Raw genomic sequence first — 25,293 nt, forward strand, 5'->3', positions numbered from 1 at the left:
CCCAGCATCAGGGTCTTTTCCAGGGAGTCTTCTCTTCTCATGAGGTGGCCAAAGTATTGGAGCCTCAGCTTCAGGATCTGTCCTTCCAGTGAGCACTCAGGGCTGATTTCCTTCAGAATGGAGAGGTTTGATCTTCTTGCAGTCCATGGGACTCTCAAGAGTCTCCTCTAGCACCATAATTCAAAAGCATCCATTCTTTCGTGATCAGCCTTCTTTATGGTCCAGCTCTCACTTCCATACATCACTACTGGGAAAACCATAGCTTTAACTATATGGATCTTTGTTGGCAAGGTGATGGCTCTGCTTTTTAAAATGCAATGGCATTTTCAGAAGCTGCAGGTTATTTGCAGCGAACACTTTCGGTGAGGCAAACTCAGCATCTTATTTACTTTATTTTTATGTCTCTGCCCAATTTGACAGCTCCAAAACATTACCCAAGCCCATCTTTGAATTCACAATTAGCTATAGAGATGGGTCTTAGAGGAGTTCCATACTGCAGCCACTTGACCTGGTCTACTGAGAGCAGCAAAGAGGGCAGCCAGCCTTTAATCTGTGCCATGACCACTCAAGTTTATCATTTGCCATCAGCAGACAGTGGAACTAACTTTCAATTTTCTGTTGGATGATTGCATTGTTATTTTGTGCTGTTTTGGTTCAGTTGCGTTCTGCATTGCTGATTTTCTGAAATGGGAAGGTGGAAAGCAAGTGGAATAAACAACAAAATAAATATTGCATGCAGCTCCAGAAGTGCCCTTAAAACTTTGCAGAATAATTGTGGAGCAACCTGCATTCTGCATCCTTGCAGTCTTCATATCTGACATAATGATACATTTATTTTTCTCGTGGGCATCTCAACCTGAGTATCAAAGAAAAGAAAGTCAGAGATCCCCAATCTCTCTTGCAATTTGCTCCTTGTGTCCCCAGATGAAGGATGTACGCCATGAAAATGTGAACCCATTTTTAGGCCTTTTATCTGATGGGGGTCTCTCTGCCATCGTGATGGAGTTTTGCTCCAGAGGGAGCCTAGAGGATTTGCTGCAAAACACAGACATAAAGCTGGACTGGATGTTCAAATCATCTCTTCTGATGGACTTAATTAAAGTAAGTTCTCTCCTTATTCTGGGGACGAAAATGAAGGTTGGAACGCTGTTGTATCAAAAATGCAAAACTGAACACAATGGGTTCACAAGGGAGAGAACCTTTGCTGTCATATTGTTCTCAGCTCTGAAAATGAGCCTTGGGTTCTGGCCAGATCCTTGGAAGAATTAAAAAGGTCCTTTATGCAGAGCCAACGCAAGACATTTTGAGTTTTATCCAACTAAGTCCTGCTTTTAGTAGATGCTTTCAGTGGAATCCAACGTCAGGCTTCGGTAATTGTTCCATTCCCCTTTCCCTTCCTTGCACACTATTTTGAGGGTTTCTCTGCCCCTCCAGCGTGGATTTGGGGGAGGTACAGGGGGCGCAGGTGGGTAGAGAAATAGGGAAAGCCCCATTGCACTAGTGGAAATTCTTGCTCTGGTTTCCGCTAGTGCACTGGGTTAATTAACTCTGGCCCATTGGAATTAATGGATCTAAGTTATTCATGTCCACTCATTTCAGTGGGTCCCTCCGAGTATGACTAATTTTGGATAAAAGCCTTTGTATCCAAAGGTCATGAGTGCTAGTTGAATCACACTGGTGGCCAGTGTGGTGTAGTGGTTAAGAGCGGTGGACTCGTAATCTGGGGAACCGGGTTTGCGTCTCCGCTCCTCCACATGCAGCTGCTGGGTGACCTTGGGCCAGTCACACTTCTCTGAAGTCTCTCAGCCCCACTCACCTCACAGAGTGTTTGTTGTGGGGGAGGAAGGGAAAGGAGAATGTTAGCCGCTTTGAGACTCCTTCGGGTAGTGATAAAGCGGGATATCAAATCCAAACTCTTTTTCTTCTTCTTCTGTCAAAGGAAGAACACCCTACTATGCATCGTGGAGACAGATGAACTGCAGGCTAATTTAGGGGGTGTCTCAGAGGTCTGTAGCACACATAGCGTATTTTTCGCTCTATATGACGCACTTCCCCCCCCTCCAAAAATTAAGGGGAAATGTGTGTGCGTCCTAAAGAGCAAATGCAGGCTGCACGGCTAAGCCCAAAGCCAGAACAGGGAGATGGAGCGCTGCGCAGCGCTCCGTCTTGCTGTTCTAGCTTGGGGTTAGCTGCGCAAAGCCTCCGCAGGGCATCGGGGTGCCTTCACCCAGCTGTCCTGCGGAGGCTACAAAGGCTGTACGAAGGTGGGGGGAAGGCTGCAACGCCAGCCCCACAAGCTGGCGACACCTTCGCGCTGCTCCCCGACCTGGTCTTTGGGGCTGGCGGTGGGGGAAAGCAGCGCTTCCCCCCACCAGCCCCAAAGACCAGGTCGGAAGGAACCCAAAGCCTCCGGAGCATAGTGGGAACTCCCGCTGGGCTCCAGAGGCTTCGGGTGAATGCACCTTGAATGCACAGAATGCACCTTGTTTTAGAGGGGGAGAAGGGAGAGGGATTTTTTTTTTCCTGTTCTCCCCCTCCTATGGTCCTGTGCATCCTATGGTCCGGTGCGTCCTATAGAGCGAAAATTAGGGTACCTCTGATCTCCAACAGTGGGAGATGGCCAAGGAGGAATCACTGATGGGCTGCCAAGACTGAGCCCCTAGACAACTGCCCCAAAGTCCTGTCTTGATTGCACCAGGGCAACTTCAAGGAGGCTAGGTCGGTCCATGGCAGGGAGGGCAGCTCTGTCTCGAGAGATTAGCCCAAACAGCTAAAAATGGAAACCACAAGCTAAACAAAGTGAAACTGCAGTCGCCAGCTGTCAGGGAACTGACATCGGAGCCGAGTGGAGAGGTTAGGCTCCCTAATGATGCCGGAGAGGGAACCAGCAAGGGGAGAGAGAGAGCTTCCGCTGGGGAAGGAAACCAAGGTGACACCAGGAAGAAAGGAGAGGCTGAGAGTACTTCGGAGGGGAGGCTCCGAGACTCTTCCAGCGAGGTCAGTGAGGAGAGTGCAGGACCACCGCTTGGAACGCCCACTCTGCGCAGAAGGCTTCCACGCAGAGAAGCGAGGAGGAGGTTGTCTGTTAAGGAATTCTTATGTTGGAGGAAGTTTAGGAAACGCCCACTGACGGATTCTGCCAGTGACTGAGACAGTCGTGTTTTAGGGCTGTCAAACCGGGGAAAGGTCCAGCTATACTACCAGCTCGGAGCAGTTTGGAATTTACGCACAAGCAACCCTAATTCCCATTACACCAGCCTTCACTATCGAGCCCTGAATCTCGCCGGCAGAGAATGCTGGACCGGGCAGGTCTTTAACCGGGGTTTATGTTCCTCGGCTCTGGCGATGCCCAGACTGAAGCACTTGACCCCTTTCCTTTTCAGGGAATGAAATATTTGCACCATCAGGAGATCCCCCACGGACGTCTCAAGTCTCGCAACTGCGTTGTGGATGGGCGATTTATGTTGAAGATCACCGACTACAGCTACGGCGAGCTCCTGGCAGCCCTGAGTGACTTAGGCGTTCAGCCCCCTGCAGAAGGTAAGAAGTACCCGTATTTTTCGCTCTATAAGACGCACCAGACCACAAGACGCACCTAGTTTTTGGAGGAGGAAAACAAGAAAAAAATATATTCTGAATCTCAGAAGCCAGAACAGCAAGAGGGATCGCTTTGCAGTGAAAGCAGCAATCCCTCTTGCTGTTCTGGCTTCTGGGATAGCTGTGCAGCCTGCATTCGCTCCATAAGACACACACACATTTCCCCTTACTTTTTAGGAGGGGAAAAGTGAGTCTTATGAAGCAAAAAATACGGTAATTGTCATGCTCTGTATGTTTGTGGTTTTGACCTTGGAAAGGGTCCAGAAACCTCAGCTGATGCAAAATGATGCTGCCCATCCATAATAATAATAATAATAATAATAATAATAATAATAATAATTTATTTATATGTTTCCCCAGCCACTCTGGGCGGCTTCCAACAGAATATTAAAATACAATTAAACATTAAAAGCTTCCCTAAACAGAGCTGCCTTCAGATGTTTTCTAAAAGTCTGGTAGGTTTTTTTGACATCTGGTGGGAGGGCGTTCTACAGGGCGGGTGCCACCACCAAGAAGGCCCTCTGCCTGGTTCCCTGTAACTTGGCTTCTTGCAGCGAGGGAACTGCCAGAAGGCCATCGGCGCTGGACCTCAACGTCCGGGCAGAACGATGGGGGTGGAGATGCTCCTTTAGGTCTACTGGACTGAGGCCAGTATATAACCCTAGTTCTATCTGCATTGCATTGCACTTCTTACCCACTGATTTTCAGGCTCAATTCAAGGTGTTCGTTTTCCCCTTAATAGCTCAAAATCAAGGGCACAGAACCTTTTTTTAGCCTGGGGGCGACATCCTCTTCTGAGCAGCCTTCCAAGGGCCACACACCAGTGAAGGGTGGGGCCAGAGGCGCATGTTGGTGGAGAAAGGAATATAAATGTCATCAGCTGATTTCTACAAACACACTCCTCTTGGTCCTGCACCCAGGCAACCAAGGGCTTTTTTTTTCAGAGTTCAGTGACATACTGAAATCAAGGCAAAAACACTCAAGGTGAGTGTGAAGCAAAGCCGGTGATGGATATAGGCTGAGGTGAGAAGTCGTGGTCCGGGGACACTATCAAGGGCCAGAAGGAGAGGTCCAAAGGGCCACATTTGCCCTCTGGGTCTGAGGTTCGCCACCCAGCCCTGATTTCGCTTAGGATCTGGAACCTTAAAGGATCACTTTCTCTTCTCAGCCCCCTTCCGCAGGCTCTCTTTGACCTCTGAGGCCTCCCCGTCAGCTGAGGAACAGGGCCTTTTCGGTGGTGGCACAGACAGTCTGACTTTCCCACCCTAGAGAGGCCTGCAGGGACCCATCACTGTACGGCTAGTTAGGGAGGCCTTTGGGAGAGGCTGAGCCAATAACTACTGATTCATTCATCCAACTCAGTGGTTCTCAAAGGGTGTGGCAAGAATTATTATTTTTTAGAACCACTGATCTGACTGCTTATTCAAGTACTGCAATGTGTTGTGTTGCTTGGCAATTTTCTGTTTCCGTGTTGTTAACAGCTCTGAGTTCACATGAAAGAACTCAGTCCCTCGGATTCTTTAAGGAAGCCATGACAGTAAACATTTTGGGGGTAAAACCTAATGAAATTCTTCAGTACAGATTGGGTTCTTAGTCTCTAATGGTGCCAAGAGACTGCACTACTTGCAGTCTAACACAGTGGTCCTTCCTGCAAGCCATAATAATAATAATAATAATAATAATAATAATAATTTTATTTACCGGTATAACCCGCCCTCCCCAGCCAATACTGGGCTCAGGGCGGCTAACACGATTACGATTACGATATCTTTATTGTCATTGTCCCATGCAGAACAATGAAATTGAAAAACTACATTAAAACTACATAAAACTACATAAAACATTCATAAAACCCCTAAAAACTCTAAAACCCAAGTTGATTCTGGATAAAGGCTAGTCCTGGCCTTTATAACCCTATACCTTCTTCCACCAGGTATAAAAACAATTGATTAAAATACAACTTAACAACAAGATTAAAATGCAACATTAAAATGCAGCCTCATTTCAGTAGAAACCCAAATCAAAAACTTTTTGGGGATGAAAACATCAAATCTTCACCAAGGCCAACTAACCAGACTGGTCCTACGTGGGCCAGAAAAAAGCCAGGGAAGTCCCCAAATAGGAGTTCCATCACAGAAGGAGAAAAGAAAAAGGAAAGAGGGGGAGGGGGTCTAGTTGATTCTGGATAAATTGCTCTTTTTTTCTCCCAGAATTGCTCTGGACAGCTCCCGAGATATTGAGAAATCCAGCGATGTCCCCAAAAGGCACCATAAAAGGAGACGTCTATAGTTTTGCTATTATCCTGCAAGAAGTTGTTCTTCGGGGGCCCCCATACTGCATGTCTGAAATGTCAGCTGAAGGTGAGCACGATCTGTCCCTCCAGACCCAGTATTTGAATGTGTGCAGCAAAATAGAATCAAACACACTCATTTGATTTGGCCGGCCAGTGTTGAAGACTAGGCTAGATACTTGTCAGTATGCATTTTGACCACAAACTTGACATGAGCCAACAGTGTGACGCGGCAGCTAAAAAAGCCAATGCAATTCTGGGCTGCATCAATAGGAGTATAGCATCTAGATCAAGGGAAGTAACAGTGCCACTGTATTCTGCTCTGGTCAGACCTCACCTGGAGTACTGTGTCCAGTTCTGGGCACCACAGTTCAAGAAGGACACTGACAAACTGGAACGTGTCCAGAGGAGGGCAACCAAAATGGTCAAAGGCCTGGAAACGATGCCTTATGAGGAACGGCTAAGGGAGCTGGGCAAGTTTAGTCTGGAGAAGAGGAGGTTAAGGGGTGATATGATAGCCATGTTCAAATATATAAAAGGATGTCACATAGAGGAGGGAGAAAGGTTGTTTTCTGCTGCTCCAGAGAAGCGGACACGGAGCAATGGATCCAAACTACAAGAAAGAAGATTCCACCTAAACATTAGGAAGAACTTCCTGACAGTAAGAGCTGTTTGACAGTGGAATTTGCTGCCAAGGAGTGTGGTGGAGTCTCCTTCTTTGGAGGTCTTTAAGCAGAGGCTTGACAACCATATGTCAGGAGTGCTCTGATGGGGTTTCCTGCTTGGCAGGGAGTTGGACTCGATGGCCCTTGTGGTCTCTTCCAACTCTATGATTCTATGATTTCTTAGTGCGCAAAGTATTGATCTGTTGTGTAGGGATCTTTCCTATTCTACTTAATTCAAGAGGGTTCTGGAAGCTTCTCTCTGCGAAAGAAACAAGCAGGAGGTTCCTGATGTTTGGGTTATTCCTTCCGAGAAGCTGAGTACAGCTGCTTTAAACTGGTTTTCTTATCTCTTCTGTTAAGGTGATGCTGACTATAAAAGTAGGACCAGAAAGAGCCCGCGTTTCACTCTTTCTCTTTGTATCTCTCTTCCTTCTGGTGTGGTGTTCTGTACATAGTACGCTTAGTGTTAAGGTTTAAACCTATAAGTTATTGTAAGTTTAAGTTAAGTCTGCTGCAACTGGATTTCTTATGGACAGAGCCAATCCTGAATGTGTTGGATTTGTGACCATTATGCTCATTTGCCTTCAGTAGCAGTAAAGCTCTGCTGGATGAAATATCAATTGCCTCTGGTCTACAGGTGAAACTCGAAAAATTAGAATATCGTGGGAAAGTTTATTGACTTCTGTAATTCAACTTAAAGGTGAAACTCATATATGAGATAGATTCATGGCATGCAAAGTGAGATATGCAAGCCTTTCTTTGTTATCATTGTGATGATACAGCTGATGAAAACCCCAAATTAACCATCTCAGAAAATTAGAATATTCAATGAAATCAGCAAAACAAGGATTGCAAATAGAGCAAGATTGGACCTCGTAGAAGCATATCTCGCTTTGCATGCCATGAGTCGATCTCATATGTTAGTTTCACCTTTTAAGTTGAATTACTGAAAACAATGAACTTTCCCACGATATTCTAATTTTTCGAGTTTCACCTGTACTTTTTGGGAATCCTGCAACATGTTTAAGTTTTTACTCTGCTAACTATACATTGAAATCTGCTCTGGGTCAATACTGAGTAGAATTTCAATGACAATACTGATCCAAAAGAGGCAGTTTTGTTTTGTTCACATGAGGCGGTGCAGAACTGGATCAGGCCAGTCAACCAGATCCCAGCACTCATGGGTCGATTCCGACAGGTGGGCGGAGCCACCCACCTGTCAATTACCTTACATCATTATGACAACATGGGATGACTTCAAAGTTGGTGGTGGCAAGGAAAAAATAATATAAGAAGGAAGATCTAGATTTGGGGCAAATACTCTTTGGTGAGAGAACCCCAGTATGTAGTCCAAGGGACAAGGGTGGGGCACCAGGTTAGGGCATGCTGTCATTGTGAAACTCTCTCCTTGCTCCAGAAATCATCCGCAAACTGAAGAAGCCTCCGCCGTTGTATCGCCCGACTGTTTCTCCAGAAAATGCCCCACTGGAATGCATTCAGCTCATGAAACAGTGCTGGAGTGAGAGACCAGATCGAAGGCCAAGCTTTGATGAGATCTTTCAAGAGGTCATTCCTTGTTCCCATTCCATCAGGCTTCTGCCGTTAATAATGCATCTTTCTAGATAGTTTAATATTTTGGGGTGCTTTTCGTTCTACAGTAATACCTTGGTTCTCGGATGGCTTAGCTGCTGAACAAATCGGCTCTCAAACACCGCAAACCTGGAAGTACCGTATTTTTCCCTCTATAGGACTCACTTTTCCCCCTCCAAAAATTAAGGGGAAATGTGTGTGCATCCTATGGAGCGAATGCAGGCTCCTTGGCTTCAGCGATAGCAACGCGAAGCCTCTGAAGCGCAGAGCGAGCGCTTCCTCCGCACTCCGGAGGCTTCGCGTTGCTTTCGCTGAAGCCTGGAGAGTGAGAGGGGTCGGTGCGCACTGACCCCTCTCGCTCTCCAGGCTTCAGGGATAGATACCTGAAGACTTCGGAGCGCAGCGCAAGTTCCCACTGCGCTCCGGAGGCTTCAGGTTCCTTTTGCTGAAGCCAGGAGAGTCTTGCTCTCCCTGCTTCAGCAGAGAGGGAGAGCTGCACAGCGCCCCTTCAGCGAAGCGGGAGGATAAATGGAAGGGGCTCCGTATCTCCTGCCGCTTCGCTGAAGGGGCGCTGAGCAGAGAGGGGGAGATTATTTTTTTCTTGTTCTCCACCTCTAAAACAAGGTGCGTCCTATAGAGCGAAAAATACGGTAAGCGTTCCAGTTCGTGAATGGTTTTTGGAAGCTGAACATCCGACGTGGCTTCTGTTTGAGTGCAGGAAGCTCCTACAGCCAATTGGAAACTGTATCTTGGTTTTCGAATGGTTCCAGGAGTCAAACGGACTTCCGGAATGGATTAAGTTCGAGAACCAAGGTACTACTGTATGTGCAGTTGTTGCAAACCACACTGGTATTTTTAAAGAATAGCAGTATATAAACATTTTTTATAAAGAATGAATGCATGGATAAAAGAATGGACATGATGAACTTCGATCCATTATTTTCAACAGGACTGCTCTGGGTATAACTTCGTTGGATAAAACCTTATGCTTTCCACCCATCTGTTCTTACTTGTGCGTAACTTATTCTTTACCCAATCAGCTTAGTTTTCTTGAGTCAGCTGGAGAACTGAGCACCAAAGAACCTTGTTCTAATTCTCCAACCCCAGTTCAAATCCATGAATAAAGGCCAACGGACCAATATCATCGACTCCATGCTGCGGATGTTGGAGCAGTATTCCAGCAACCTGGAAGACTTGATCCGAGAGCGGACAGAGGAGCTGGAGCTGGAAAAGCAGAAGACGGATAAACTCCTGACTCAGATGCTTCCCTTGTAAGTCGAAATGTCAGGGCAATAACCCTGCTGCATGTAGGCTCTGCCCCAAGCTGCTTCCAAGGGGGGGGGGGAGTGCTGCTGCTGCTGCAGACTGGGGAGAAGGAAGAGACGCGAGTGACAAATATTGGTCTGTTATGTACTGAGTTGAATAGGATCCAAAATGCAGCAGTCTGATTGGTCCTAGAACAATAGGATCCAAAATGCAGCAGTCTGATTGGTCCTAGAACAATAGGATTCAGAATGCAGCAGTCTGATTGGTCCTAGAACAATAGGATCCAGAATGCAGCAGTCTGATTGGTCCTAGAACAATAGGATTCAGAATGCAGCAGTCTGATTGGTCCTAGAACAATGCAGCAGTCTGATTGGTCCTAGAACAATGCAGCAGTCTGATTGGTCCTAGAACAATGCAGCAGTCTGATTGGTCCTAGAACAATGCAGCAGTCTGATTGGTCTGCAGGAACCACCCAATCCAGCTCCAGATGGAAGTGAATCCACAACCTGATTGGCCTACAGGAGAATTCTGGATTTAACCAATCACGTGTAGCCCATTGTGTAAATAATGTATATAAAGCAGATACTTTGGGGGAACTTTCATTCCCTCATCACCACTATGAGCTGAATAAAGAGCATGAAATCCACTCTCGACTCCGAGTATATTTCATGGTCACTGCCGCTTTAACTCTGTCACTTCAGCCTTGCATGAAATGGGAATGACCTCCAAGAATTCCGTATCTTCTGCTATTTGCAAGCTATTCCAATTTAGTTAACTTAACATATTTAAACAAATAGTCTTTCAATTTCTTCCATTCCTCCTGGTAACCCTCCTCCTTCTGGTCACGGACTCTTCCAGTCAGGTCGGCTAGCTCCGAAAAGTCCATCATCTTCATCTGCCAGTCTTCCACTGTTGGTATTTCTTGTCAGATAGGCTTAGAATTTAATTATGTGATGTGATGAATTATTATGTTTGATGCCAAATTTGAAAGAAAGAAAGATGAGAAGTGATTAAGTTAATTTTATAAGAATATTGGTTTTGGAAAACTGTTAACATGATATACATTGAAATTCAACCAGGGGGATACGAGGAAGTCACTTAACAATGTTACTAAGGTTGGTTCAAATAAGGTTGAGATTTTTGTTTGTTTGTTTGTCTAAAAAAACTTTTTGGAAAATTAATTAAAAAAATTCAGAAGAATTCTGTATCTTCTGCACTGGTCAAGTCAGATCTGGAGTCACAGGTGGCTTTAGGGGAGCACAACTGGTTTGTCCGCACTGGGCACTGAACCAAGAGGGTGCTGTAACAGTAATGTAGAACGCAAGGTGAGGAGTGCCTGGATTTTAACATCGCACAGGGATCTGGTGAGATTTTTAAGCCAACTGACACTGCTGGGTGTAATGATCTCAGGCAGGCAAGCAAGCCCCCATAAGAACTAACGAGTCTGTGACAGTTTTATGGCATGTTTATTTACAATTATTATCCAGAGCGTGGCTCCGAGCCTGCCGCTCTTTGCTACGAGTTGGTCACTCAGAGTCTCCGCCCCTTTCGCAGCACGAAGGGCGCCAAAGTCCAGTCCTTCCTCTCTTGTAGTTCCCTTGCATTTTAACCCTTTCAGCTCTTCTGGTTCAGGGAGAAGGTGGGTGAACTCCCCCCCCCACTATCAAAAGAAGATCCCTCCAAACGTTGCCTCTTCCCTGGTTGCATAGCAAACTCCTCATTGTCATCTATCTCCTCCCCTCCCTCTGCCTGAAGCTTTCCAAGTCTGCTGCTCTATCTGAGTCTGGGAACTCTCGGTGAAGGGGCCCCCAAACTAACCCACTCCTGCTCTGTCTGTGGCTGCAAACCCTTATCTCCCAGAGTCAGACCCTGGCTCCCTCTGTACTGGCATTCCTTTGTCTCCAGAGTCAGCCTCTTCCCAGGCATTCGATTCAGCCACATCCCTGACATTGGGATATTTTGTCCAGCTCTGTCCATGTGCTGGGCCCAGTGGTAACCTGAGCAGGTCCAGATCCAGTCCCAAATCCAAGGGTTCCATGAGGAGTCAGTCCAACAGGGCCAAGGCAGGTCACAAGGCAGGAAACCAGGCAGGGTCAGGCACAGGGTCTCAGGCAGGTTCTAGCAAACAGCAATGTTGCTCCCACAACCTGGGGCAGGGTCCGACAGCCTTTTATCTTTGTCGGGGTAGCGGCCGGTCCTGATCCCCCGGCGACTCACCTCCCTGTTTCGCCTGAAGGTGAGCACTCCTCCTGCGAGTACCCAGATCTCTCCTTCTCTCAGACCTCAGTCTCTGCAGCTCAGGAGATGTCAGTGGGTTACTAGACCCAGGGGCCGCCTCAGCCTCCCCTGACCCAACCGGTAGTGGAGCAGCTGTAAGTGATGGCCCATCTGAAGGCAACGAGGTCATCCCCAGGGCAGGCTCTGGTCCCTGACTCGGCCCAGCTGGTGCTTGTTGCAGGGGAACCTGTGCAGACTGGGGTTCTTCAGAATCAGGCCCCAGACTTGGTTTAGATGCCACCTGAGGCAAAGGATCCGGTGTGGACTGAGACTCCTCTGGTTCCGAGTCTGAGCCGGAGTCCCAGGCTATCACAGTCCACCGCATTTGAAGGAGGACATTGGCAAACTAAAACATGTCCAGAGGAGGGTGGTCAGCATGGTGAGGGCTCTGGAATCCAGGTCTTGTGAGAACATGAGAAGGTAATTAGAGCCTGCTTGACCAGGCCAATGGCCCGTCTAGGCCAGCATCCTGGTCTCACCAGATGCCTGTGGGTAACCTACAATCAGAACTGATCGCAACAGTGCTCTTCCCTCCTACAGTTCCCAGACGCTGATATTCAGAGTCATGGAGGTTGAATAGAAATGCAATAATTAAATAATCCATAAACAGCCTGCCAAGACATCTCAATGTCTTGAGCCTTAGAAGATTCTGCACTTCCAATCACTCAGGTTGACATCCTCGTGTCGTTTCAGGTCGGTGGCGGAAACACTGAAAACCGGGGCCACCGTTGAACCCGAGTATTTTGACGAGGTCTCCATCTACTTCAGCGACATCATTGGCTTCACGACCATCTCCGCCCTCAGCGAGCCCATCGAGATCGTGGACCTTCTCAATGACCTTTACACTCTGTTTGATGCCATCATTGGCCATCATGACGTCTACAAGGTAAGGTCTTGCAGCACCTACTTTGGAGGAGGATGTGTGTGTGAGGGAAACATGAAGTTCTAGAGAAGGGTCCAGATGAAGGTGGAGTCTTAAGACCCAACTATACTTCTCCAGATGATCTGAGTGTTCAGGCTGGGATATAAGGGCTTGAGGGGGGTGGTCCTTCAGGTATCCTGGGCCCAAGTTGTTCAGCATCACAAGAACTTTGAACCTGGCCTGGTCGCCTATGAGCCTTGCTTGACGCAGATCCTACTGTTCCACGACAACCCGCACAAGAAGTGAGCATCATTTAGCCTTCAGCTCTCAGTCTACCCATCTGCAGTTCTAACAGCCCCTTGGGGAAAAGCAATACTCTTTGATTTCCAGGTGGAAACCATCGGCGACGCCTATATGGTGGCTTCAGGGCTTCCGAAACGCAACGGCCACAGACATGCCTCCGAGATCGCCAACATGTCCCTGGACATCCTCAGCTCCGTGGGGTCGTTTCGAGCGAAACACCTCCCCCACGTGCCCATCAGGGTACGGATGGGGCTGCATTCAGGTAATGGCGTTAACCCTCTCTCTGCCTTACCTGGGCTTGTAGTGAAAAAAAGTGGAATTCTCAGTCTTGGGGAAAACAGGAAGTCAGGTTCTTGGTCCATCTAGTGCATGGGTAGGCAGACTAAGGCCCGGGGGCCAGATCTGGCTCAGCTGCCTTCTGGATCCGGCCCACGGTCCCACGGAATCGCCGGGGATCTGATCGTTTGGGATGTGCAAGGGTCACATTCAGCAGCCCCCCTCCCTCCCTCCCTCCCTCCTCCTGGCTTCTCCCTGCCCTGCCTAGAGCAGAGAGGAAGGGCGCTGGGCTTTGTTGGTGACAGCAGCAGCAGCATTAGGGCTTGAGTGGCTGCTGTTGTAAGCGGACTCAGTTCAGGCTTTGTTGCTGCTGGCCCCTCTCTAGCGCCCTTTCACACACCGCTCATCGTTTCTTTTCCAAGTGGAGGAGCCCAGATGGGTGTTTGTTTGTCAAGACCTTGAAATCTTTGGCCTGTAGCCACCCAGCACTGCTCTGAGTTTGTAGGTTCCCCCTGGCATCCTCAATGGTTATTGCAGAAGATTAGCTAACATGCCTCATCAACCTATCCAGTGCTTCTGGCAAGCAGCCGTTGGAGTAAGGAAAAACAACAAGGACAAGTCCGTGGAGGAGAAATCTGACCTAATTAGACATCCGAGCTGCATCTTGGAAACCTGTTGCTCTCAAGAGTCACCTGATGGAGGCTGTTTGGACAAGGGAGAACACTCCTGCACAAAGGGGTGGGGTAGGGGTTGATGGCTTGTTTAAAAGTTGACGTGCCATAGAGAAAGTGCATTAGAGAAAAGCTTTCCTTCCTGTCTCATAACACTAGAACTCCAGTGAAGGTGAATGTTGGAAGATTAAAGGTAAAGGGACCCCTGACCATTAGGTCCAGTTGTGGCCGACTCTGGGGTTGCGGTGCTCATCTCGCTTTATTAGCCGAGGGAGCTGGCATACAGCTTCCGGGTCATGTGGCCGGCATGACTACGCCGCTTCTGACGAACCAGAGCAGCACACGGAAACGGTGTTTACCTTCTCGCCAGAGTGGTACCTATTTATCTATTTGCACTGGTGTGCTTTCGAACTGCTAGGTTGGCAGGAGCAGGGACTGAGCAACGGGAGCTCACCCCGTCACGGGGATTCAAACCGCTGACCTTCTGATTGGCAAGCCCTAGGCTCTGTGGTTTAACCCACAGCGCCACCCACATCCCAATTTTTAAGATATGAAGCTCTTTTTAAGATAATTTTCAGACTGCTATGTGTGTTGTGTAGGTGTTCATAAACACCGTATTTCTCAACATGGGGTTGGGGAGGGAACCCTGACAAATGGCTTGAATTTTCTGTTTTCTGGAAGGGATGAAGCAGTCACTCAGGGATAAGATAACAGAAAAACACAGCTCGTCTGGTGGATTAGTTAATCAGATCTCCAGTTCCCTCCCCAAAAAGGAGGGGGGGAGGCTGGGTGGTCCAAGACTTTGCCAAGAATTGTAAAGAGTTTCGAGTCTGACTTCCAGCCAGCGGTGGAAATGTGTACGGCGGCTTGAAGGTTCACACACACTCTGAACAGCTGGTGTCTGCATTTGACATTCCACGAAATCTGAGTTGATATCCGAAAGTGGACAGTTTGGCGTGTGACGCTCTTTAGCATTGGAGAGCATTTAAGAGCCGCGGTGTTTAGCAGCTGAGAACGTTTAACCGGTGACATGCCTGACGTGTGACAGACAGCAGAGTAGGGACAAAAATTCAGAATAATTATGCTTCAATGATAATTGGAGGGAAAGTATGGGGGGTCTATAATTGTAAGAAACAAGGAGCTCAGAATGTCCCGGGTTCCATTCCTGGTGTTTTAGGTAGGGCTGGGGAAAACCTCTGTCTGAAGATCACAGGCCGGTTTACAACATTGAACTGTCCTCTTTTATCCAGACCTTTATTCCAAACCATGTATTCTTGCTTTATTTTTAGGGGAAATGGACATAGTTCAGTCTTAGAGCCCATGTTTTGCATGCAAAAGGCCCCGTTTCCAACAACAACAATAATTTATACCCTGCCCATCTGGCTGGGTTTCCCCAGCCACTCTGGGCAGCTTCCAACAGAAGATTAAAATACAATAGTCTATTAACATTAAAAGCTTCCCTAAACAGGGCTGCCTTCAGATGTCTTCTCAAAGTCAGATCATTGTTTATTTCCTTGACATCTGATGGGAGGGCGTTCCACAGGGCAGGCACCACCACCTAGAAGGCCCTCTGCCTGGTTCCCTGTAACCTCATTTCTCGCAGTGAGGGAAGCGCCAGAAGGCCCTCGGAGATGGACCTTAGTTTACGTGGTGTCACTGGGCAGGGCTAGAAAGACCCATGTCCAGAGCTGAAGACTTGCGCCCAAGATTGAGGGGATATGGTGCTTGTGTGATGTCATGTGGTGATGTCACGTGGAGCCAGTGTGGTGTAGTGGTTAAGAGCGGTGGACTCGTAATCTGGGGAACCGGGTTCGCATCTCCGCTCCTCCACATGCAGCTGCTGGGTGACCTTGGGCTTGTCACACTTCTCTGAAGTCTCTCAGCCTCACTCACCTCACAGAGTGTTTGTTGTGGGGGAGGAAGGGAAAGGAGAATGTTGTGATAAAGCAGGATATCAAATCCAAACTCTTCTTCTTCTTCTTCTTGTGTGCGATGTGCATTGTGCATGCATGATGTGTGTTGGCGTTAGAGGGCTAGATGGACCAAGGGTTCCTGTGTTTCAATATCTGGTGCAGCTCATATCCATTTCACCTTCACCCAATGCATTTCTGTTTTCTAGGTCCTTTTCTTTTTGCCAGTTCATATTTTTATTAATTTTTCCATATAATCGTACCACATTACAAATTCTGTTAAACTTTTCGATTTTATGACTTCCTTCGGCTTCTCTGCCAATCATTCGAAATTTAATTTCTTTAAATACACATTTCCAAATTTTGAGATTGCCTTTATACCTACCCCCTCTTATATTTTACTTTTTTACAATATTTCTTATTTTATCACAGAGCTTCTCTAAATGCCACTAACGTTATTTCGTTATCACTTATACATTCCCAGTAATCTGTTAATTTTCCCCAGTCCTCGGTGAATTTTTGATCTCGTTGATATCTGATCTTCCCAGTCAGTTTATCAAGTTCTGCATAGTCCATCAGCTTCGTTCTCCATTCCTCCAACGTTGGTAATTGTTCTTGTTTCCATTTCTGAGCCAGTAATATTCTTGCCGCTGTTACTGCATATTGGAAATTTTTATGGTCCTTTCTATTTATTTCATTGCCAACGATTCCTAAGAGAAAAGCCTCTGGTTTCTTAACAAATGTATATTTCAACATTTTTTTCAATTCATTGTATATCAACTCCCAGAAGCTTTTCACTTTCTTGCATTCCCATCTGTTTTCTAGGTCCTTGCGCTGCTGGGGTTGTGGGTCTCACGATGCCACGCTACTGTCTCTTTGGGGACACGGTGAATACAGCTTCGCGGATAGAGTCCACCGGGTTGCGTAAGTCTTCTTTGTTAGGGACCATGCCCACTACTGAAACTTACATTGGCATGAGTTCTTGGTGTGCTTTTTTTCTTGGTATAGATGGGCCTGTGTTCTTATGTATAATTGAGGTAGATCACTCTGGGAGAATCAAAAAACATTCCCAGTGAGCTGCAATAATTAGCTGTGGGGGTATGTGTGCAGTTTAACTGCTTTAGAATGTTTTGAATATTTTCATTGTATTGTAATCATATTGTTCTCTGGCTGTTGGCCATTCTAGGCTCCTTGGGGAGGAAGTTGGGGAAACAAAGTGATTAAACCAATGCATAAAACGATGTTAAAACCAATTTTTTTAACACATTTCAACCCGTTGGCCAAAGGCCTGTCTGAATGATTGAATAAGCAGCTCTTCCTGCCAGTGGAACGTCCTCAGAGATAGACTAGGCCTCTTTTGGATGGGGAAGGACCTACATAAATCAGTGGTGGAACACCTGCTTTGCTGCAGAAGGCCCCAGATTCCTTCCCTGGCAACCCCAGGAAGTGATGAGAAAGTTTCCACGCCCAAAATCCTAGAGAGCCAGTGCCGGACAGTGCAGGCAGCAGTGAGAGATGGAACAATGGTCTGACTCAGTAAATGGCAGCTTCCGAAGTTCCTACTAATTCCTGCCCCACCTCTATCAGCGCTTTTCGAAAACAGGCACCAACGGCAGGGCCGGCCCAAGCCATTTTGCCACTTGAGGCAAAACAAGATGGCGTCCCTGCCTCCTCCGTCGCCAGCCGAGGTGACTGGAGGCAACAAAGGGAAGCAGTTGCGTGCTGAAGGCAGGAGGGGAAAGAGAGAGAAAGCAAACCCACGTCACGAATAAAAACCAGGACGCCATCTTCCTGGGCAGCACTCCTGTACAACTCATTGAAATATACTCTGAGTTGAGAGTGGATTTCATGCTCTTTATTCAGCTCATAGTGGTGAGGGGGAATAGAAGTTTCCCCAGAATGTCTGCTTTATATACATTATTTACACAATGGGCCCCACATGATTGGCTCATTCCGGGATTCTCCTGTAGGCCAATCAGGTTGCGGATTCACTTCCACTTGGAGCTGGATTGGGTGGCTCCTGTGGACCAATCCGACTGCTGCATTCTGAATCCTATTGTTCTAAGACCAATCAGACTGCTGCATTCTGGATCCTATTGTTCTAGGACCAATCAGACTGCTGCATTCTGGATCCTATTGTTCTAGGACCAATCCGACTGCTGCATTCTGAATCCTATTGCTCTAGAATCAATCCGACTGCTGCATTTTGGATCCTATTCAACTCAGTACATAACAGTCATGTTACCCCATACAAGATTGCAGCCCTGAAAAAAAGCATTTGGGGGGCCAAGGCTGCCGCAGCCATTTTGAGTGCCAAGATCTTGCGTGAAAAAAGGGATGTCCCAGATTTTTGGGTACAGTTCAGGGGTATGAAAACGGAGGGTGGAAAGGAGCAGCCATGGCGGCGGCGGCAACCTTGGTCATCCCAGGTGGCAAGTGGCGTTCTCCTCAGGGGCCTTCAGAGAAGAAGATGATGAGGCGACAATTTTCGGTGGGCAGGTGGCTCTTTTTTTAAATTTTCAAAGATCTTTATTGAAACTTAACATATATACATAATAACCAAAATTCCCAATGATTCCCTCACATAAAATATAATATCTAAATTACAACAGTTGCATAATTATACACTTAATTATAAATCCCATCACCCACCCTCTACTTCCCTCCACAGCAATTCGACTTCCGTATATTTATTTCTACCTTTCCCCCTTGCATTCTATAATAAATTACTCTTGTTAAATTCTGATTTTTCCTTCTTTCTTTCTTTGTTTTGTTATTGATTACATTTTTTTATTCTAAGCCTACTAACATGTCATTTTTAGAACAATATTTTGACATATAAACTTCGAAATACTTCCACTCCATTCTTAACTATTGATTTGATCGATATCTTATAATCAAAGTTAATTTTGCCAATTCTATATACTCACTTAATTTACAAATCCACTCTTCCTTGGTTGGTACCGTATTTTTTTGTCCCATAGGACGCTAAGTCCCATAGGACGCACCTAGTTTTTTTTGGGGGGGGGGAATAAAGGGAAAAAAATTCCCCTTTATTTCCCCCCCCAAACCAGGTCGGGGAAACCAAACCAGGTCGGGGAACAGCGGTATGGCGGCGCTCCACCTCCCTGCTGTCCCCCGAGCTTGTGGGGCTGGTGCTGGGGAGAAGCTTCCAAACCAGGTCGAGGAACAGTGGGATGGCAGCACTGCGCCTCCCCGCTGTCCCCCGAGCTTGTGGGGCTGGCCGATGTCTGCCCGAAGCACAGGGCACTCTGCTTAAGCGTGCCCCGCACTCCGTGCAGAAGGCTGCTATCCGCAGCCTAGGGAGCCCTGTGGGAACTCCTGCGGGCTCCCCAGGCTTGCTGATAGCTTCCTGAAGCCTGGAGAGCGAGAGGGGTCGGTGCGCACCGACCCCTCTCGCTCTGTAAGCTTCAGCGGAAGCCTGTATTTGCCCTATAGGACGCACACAGATATCCCCTTCATTTTTGGAGGGGGAAAAGTGCGTCCTATAGGGCGAAAAATACGGTATGTCCTGAGAATTCCATTTAGTAGCAGTCACTACCCTGGCAGCTGTTGTTGCATATTGGGTTTTTTTCATATGTGGTATGTCTTTGTCCGGGCAGGTGGCTCTTTCTGAGTTGGTGGAGGAACCTTCCCCATTAGGGGGAGTCTAAGATGGCGGTGGTTCCTTCCCTCAGCCAAAGGAGGAGCAGCAAAGACATGTGAGGGACGCCCCTCTCTTTCCAGATCTTCCACCCCACCCAGCTTTTCCCAACCTGCCGCCTGAGGCGACTGCCTCAGCGAGGTTGATGGGTGGGCCGGCCCTGACAGGTGGACTCCAACACTTGTAAACATGACAAAGATCTGAAATTAAAACTTTTCTTCCTTCCCCCCCCTTTTAAAAAAAATTAAAATGGCAGCGTACAGAATCCACATCAGCCGAAGCACCATGAAAACCCTGAAGAGCCTAAACGAAGGTTATAAAGTAGAATTCAGGGGGAAGACGGAGTTGAAGGTAAGGAATAAGAGCTGGACGGAGACATCTGGCTGGAAGGCTCTTGTCTCCTGGCCAACACTCTTGCTTTGCGCCAAAGACAACATTTTCACTTTCAGGGGAGTGATAGAGAAACGAGGGGCCGTAGCTCAGTGACGGAACGTATGCTTGGCATGCGGAAGGTCTCAGGTTTAGCTACCAGCATTTTCAGGTAGGGTAGCGCATGTTCCCTGCCCAACACCCTGGAGAGATGCTTCCAGTCAGTGTAGGCCATGGGTAGGCAAACTAAGGCCCGGGGGCCAGATCCGGCCCAATCGCCTTCTAAATCCGGCCCGCAGACGGTCCAGGAATCAGTGTGGTTTTCCATGAGTAGAATGTGTACTTTTATTTAAAATGCATCTCTGGGTTACTTGTGGGGCATAGGAATTTGTTCATTCTCCCCCCCCAAAAAATTGTCCAGCCCACCACATGGTCTGAGGGACAGTGGACCGGCCCCCCTGCTGAAAAGGTTTGCTGACCCCTGGTGTAGGCTGACTCTAGACCATCGCTGTCAACCTTCCCTTTTTTTGCGGGAAATTCCCACTGTGGGTTAAACCACAGAGCCTAGGACTTGCCAATCAGAAGGTCGACAATTGGAATCCCCACGACGGGGTGAGCTCCCATTGGTCGGTCCCTGCTCCTGCCAACCTAGCAGTTTGAAAGCACGTCAAAGTGCAAGTAGATAAATAGGTACCGCTCTGGTGGGAAGGTAAACGGCGTTTCCGGGCGCTGCTCTGGTTCTCCAGAAGCAGCTTAGTCATGCTGGCCACATGACCCGGAAGCTGTACGCCGCCTCTCTTGGCCAATAAAGCGAGATGAGCGCCGCAACCCCAAAGTCAGCCACAACTGGACCTAATGGTCAGGGGTCCCTTTACCTTTACCCTTATTCCAGTGCTGTTTCCCGCTGCTTCCAGCTGCTATCTTGGATTGTTAGATATCCCGTAGACTGTCCCTGGGACAGGGGAGGCTGCTGATCCCTCATTTTCAAATCTGAAAGTTCACAACTATGCTCTAGACAGAGAATGGCCACAGACAGGATATCTGCTGCACATGCAGAAGGTTCATTTCCCAGCTTTTTAAATTTTTTATAGAAAATTCGCTCCAAAAACCAACAGTTCTGACATGGGTTGCCATATGCCCGGGTTTCCCCAGACATTTTTACCGATTTTCGGAAATTCCGTCCAGGCACTATTTCTGACAGATAAATCCCGGATAAGTCTGGGGAATTCTGGACGTATGGAACCCCAGGCAATAGGACCGAGGAGGTCTCAGGTTCAATCTCCAGCATCTCCTGTTAGATCAGCGGTTCTCAACCTGTGGGTCCCCAGATGTTGTTGGACTACAACTCCCATCACTCCTGAGCTCTGGTCTTGCCATCTAGGGGTGATGGGAGTTGTAGTTCAACAACATCTGGTGATCCACAGGTTGAGAAAGGCTGTGTTAGACGGTCTTAGAAAGGAGATGATGGGGAAAAGCTTTGTTGGAGAACCTAGAGGAGCTACTGCCAGCCAGAGGAGGCAACACTCAGCTTGGTGGACCGAAAGGTCCCTGGATTGGCAGAGATCAGCTTTAACAATAATAATAATAATAATAATAATAATAATAATAATAATAATAATTTATTATTTATACCCCGCCCATTTGGCTGAGTTTCCCCAGCCACTCTGGGTGGCTCCCAATCAAGTGTTAAAAACAGTACAGCGTTAAATATGAAAAACTTCCCTGCCTTCAGATGTCTTTTAAAGATAGGATAGCTGCTTATTTCCTTCACATCTGAAGGGAGGGTGTTCCACAGGGTGGGCACCACTACCAAGAAGGCCCTCAGTCTGGTTCCCTGTAACCTCACTTCTTGCAATGAGGGAACCGCCAGAAGGCCCTCAGCGCTGGAGCTCAGTGTCCGGGCAGAACGATGCGGGTGGAGACGCTCCTTCAGGTATACTGGGCCGAGGCCATTTAGGGCTTTAAAGGTCAGCACCAACACTTGGAATTGTGCTCGGAAACATACTGGGATCTCAGAGATCTTTAAATGAGATGTAATTAGAAGGAGGGGAAACTGGATCTTAGTCCAAGACATCTGCAGGTCACCAGGTGGAGGGAAGGCTGCTCAGCACGAAGTGTACAAGTGGAACGACTTCCTCTCATTCCACTCGGGATGGAGGAGAAATTCAATTCAGTTTGCATTTGAAGACCAACCGACTGAATATTTTGCTTGCCGAAATGATACCTCAACCAAACCACAGACGTTCTTTGAAATTCACACCTCTCCGAATTTTGCAAGGCAGTTCTCCTGCCAGATAATGTGTGCAAAAATGCACATTCAAGCGTGCTGTATTGTTTTTAATATTCGGTTGGAAGCCGCCCAGAGTGGCTGGGGAAACCCAGCCAGATGGGCGGGGTATAAATAATAAATTGTTATTTTAAAAATGCATCTAATGGTGAACATTACGTATAATATGGGGAAATGGCTTTGCAAAAACGGGTCTCTTGGGCCAAATTGCACAGAAACGTATTTATGCCAGGGGAAATTTGCACTAAGAGGTTGATGAATTTTCACATTGACTTAAAAAATTCTGCAAGCGGATGTAGAAATGGGGATCTGAAAGAAAGTGAAATTGACGGACTTGCCCCTTCCTATGCACCACACAAGGTGCCTTCTTCCTCTTCCTCCTCCTCCTCCTTCTGCAATTCTCCAAATCTCTTCTGTAGGTTGGGGAACCCCCAGGGCAGATGTGCAGATTGTGGGGGTTCCCAGGTGTACAGGGAGACTGGGGGAAATTCTGTCGCACATGCAGGTTTTGTTGTGCTTGTGCAGTTACTTTGCTGGGCCCAACACATCTGCACTGCCCAGTCGGAAAACATCTGGTTATTATTTGCAAAACTGCACTGACCTTTCCAGTGAGTTTTTGATGGACTCCCTTTTCCATGCTTATAGGGCAAAGGGTTAGAAGAAACCTATTGGCTGGTAGGAAAGAAAGGCTTCACCAAACTGTTACCACGTCCTCCTGAAGTGAAACCAGGGTGAGTACGGTTGTGGGCTTTAACAACAACAACAACACCACACACACAAACACACAAATACACAGTGGTACCTCGGGTTACAGGCACTTCAGGTTACAGACGCTTCAGGTTACATACGCTTCAGGTTACAGACTCCGCTAACCCAGAAATAGTACCTCAGGTTAAGAACTTTCCTTCAGGATGAAAACGGAAATTGTGCAGCAGCAGCACAGCGGCAGCAGCTAAAGTGGTACCCCAGGTTAAGAACGGACCTCCGGGTGGCTCAAAACAGAATATTAAAAATACAATAAAACATCAAACATTAAAAACTTCCCTAAAGAGGGCTGCCTTCAGATGTCTTCTAAAAGTCAGGTAATTGTTTATCTCTTTGACATCTGGTGGGAGGGCGTTCCACAGGGTGGGCACCACCACCGAGAAGGCCCTCTGCCTGGTTCCCTATAACTTCACTTCTTGCAATGAAGGAACCGCCAGAAGGCCCTCAGTGCTGGATCTCAGTGTCCGGGCTGAACGATGGGGGTGGAGACGCTCCTTCAGGTCTACTGGGCCAAGGCTGTTTAAGGCTTTGAAGGTCAGCACCAACACTCTAAATTGTGCTCGGAAACCTACTGGGAGCCAATGTAGGTCTTTCAAGACCGGTGTTATGTGGTCTCGGCAGCCGCCCCCAGTCACCAGTCTAGCTGCTGCATTCTCGAATAGTTGTAGTTTCCGGGTCACCTTCAAAGGTAGCCCTGGAAAGAGCAAAATATTTATTTTTTATTTATTAACATTTATACACTGTAAACAAACAAACAAACAAAACCCCTCAAAGCGCTTAACAAAAAGAGAAAACTGTGGGTGACACACGCTCTTCCTGATCAGGGAGACACAAAAATATGTGTGGACACCACATACATCACTTTTCCAAGGAATGTGGGCAAAAGTCAGGTCCCTTAGAATGAATCTGAGCCTTGAGAAGCCCATAGAGCTGCAAGAGGTCCTTCAGCTCTATGCACTTTCTCAGAGAGTGAAAGCTCATTACTACAGGGCGGTATGTGGCCACCATTGGCCCCGCCATTGGCAAACCCTGGATGAAGCAGCTCATAAACCTTCCAAAATAAAGCACATACCGTATTTTTCGCTCTATAGGACGCACTTTTTCCCCTCCAAAAATTAAGGGGAAATGTGTGTGTGTCCTATAGAGCAAATGCAGGCTGCGCGGCTAAGCCCAAAGCCAGAACAGGGAGACGGAGCGAAAGGAACCCGAAGCCTTTGGAGCGCAGCGAGAGGTCCCTCTGTGCTCCAAAGGCTTCAGGGATCTTTCAGGCTGGCGGTGGGGGAAAGCAGTGCTTCCCCCCACCGGCAGCCCCACAAGCTCGGGGGGCAGCGGGAAGGCGGCGCACCGCCTTTGCGCTGCTACCCGACCTCTTTGAGGCTTTTCCCCGAGGAGGGAGAAGGGACTGACTGGCCGTGTCAGTCCCTTCTCCCTCCTGGTCGAAAAGCCCGCAGGAGCCGTGCACTCCTTAAAGGGTCCGCGGCTCCTGTGGGCTTTTGTGGGAGATGGGGGAATTCCCCCACCTCCCACAAAAGCATGCAAAAGCCATGCGCTCTTTAAAGGGTGTGTGGCTTCTGCGGTCTTTTCTATGAGGTGGAGGAATTCCCCCACCTCGTAGAAAAGCCCGCAGGAGCTGCACACCCTTTAAAGAGTGCCCCGCTCTTGGGGGCTTTTCCCCGAGGGGGGACAAGGGACTCACTGGCCGTGTCAGTCCTTTCTCCCTCCTCGTAGAGAAGCCTGCAGGTGCCATGAACTCCTTAAAGGGTGTGCTTCTCCTGTGGGCTTTTGCGGGAGATGGGGGAATTCCCCTACCTCCCACAAAAACAGGGAGAAGGTCTGGGAGCTGGGGGGGATGTCATATTTATTTTTCTTGATTTGCCTCTCTGAAAACTAGGTGCGCCCTATGGTCAGGTGTGCCCTATGGAGCGAAAAATACGGTAAATTCCTGTTATCTCGGGACAGGAAGTTCTGACTGCTCATTGTGCAATCAGGTTTTTATACTAGGACGGGTTGCTCTGGGCATGGGGAGCGAATGAGCTTCAGCTCAGCCAAGTCCTTATTGCCCGCTGCCCCACACCAGAGAGGTGGTCTCCTATTTGCCGCTCGTCTTTTGCAGCCAGCCGTGGCAGGACACAGTGACTCAAGAAATCAAAGCCGCCTTGCGGGATTCCAAGAGAAAGTCCACTCGCAAGCTCCACAAACAGTCTTGAAGAGACAGAAGGCAAAGAAGAACTGCGGGGAAATAGAGAACAACCATGCAGTAAATTCTGTTCCTTTTAAGCTGTGGCTGATCGCCACGATCCGGGCCACCACCTCTGTGCCTGCTGCGGTTTTGCTGCTGAGAAAGGTCTGGATGGAACCAGCATGGAAATCTGTGTGCAGGATTCTAGCCCCATGGCAATATTTAGGTTTCCTGGGCTGGGGAAATGATGAGATTTTAGTTGTGAGCTGGAGTTGGTTGCAAGAGTTTGAGCTAGATGACCCCAGTGGCATCGCATAGGGGT

The 25,293-nt window shown here is 47.9% G+C and overlaps 1 protein-coding gene across 1 annotated transcript in view; it reads left to right on the top strand.

Annotated features, from left to right (window-relative positions):
* Positions 1 to 25,005, top strand: part of LOC309368776 (retinal guanylyl cyclase 2-like) — a gene marked incomplete at its 5' end in the record, with an annotated part of 45,362 nt that extends 20,357 nt beyond the window's left edge. The window contains 11 exons of the mRNA XM_081909083.1: positions 925 to 1,101; positions 3,384 to 3,540; positions 5,808 to 5,957; positions 7,970 to 8,118; positions 9,250 to 9,413; positions 12,379 to 12,571; positions 12,938 to 13,112; positions 16,533 to 16,631; positions 19,628 to 19,722; positions 22,673 to 22,758; positions 24,906 to 25,005. Of these exons, the coding sequence (XP_081765209.1) occupies positions 925 to 1,101; positions 3,384 to 3,540; positions 5,808 to 5,957; positions 7,970 to 8,118; positions 9,250 to 9,413; positions 12,379 to 12,571; positions 12,938 to 13,112; positions 16,533 to 16,631; positions 19,628 to 19,722; positions 22,673 to 22,758; positions 24,906 to 24,999 (1,539 nt within the window). The 3' untranslated portion in view covers positions 25,000 to 25,005. The remainder of the gene's footprint in view (positions 1 to 924; positions 1,102 to 3,383; positions 3,541 to 5,807; positions 5,958 to 7,969; positions 8,119 to 9,249; positions 9,414 to 12,378; positions 12,572 to 12,937; positions 13,113 to 16,532; positions 16,632 to 19,627; positions 19,723 to 22,672; positions 22,759 to 24,905) is intronic.
* Positions 25,006 to 25,293: the final 288 nt, after the last annotated feature.

Source organism: Podarcis melisellensis (genome assembly GCF_964234715.1).
Source record: "Podarcis melisellensis genome assembly, chromosome: 4".
NCBI lineage: Eukaryota > Metazoa > Chordata > Lepidosauria > Squamata > Lacertidae > Podarcis > Podarcis melisellensis.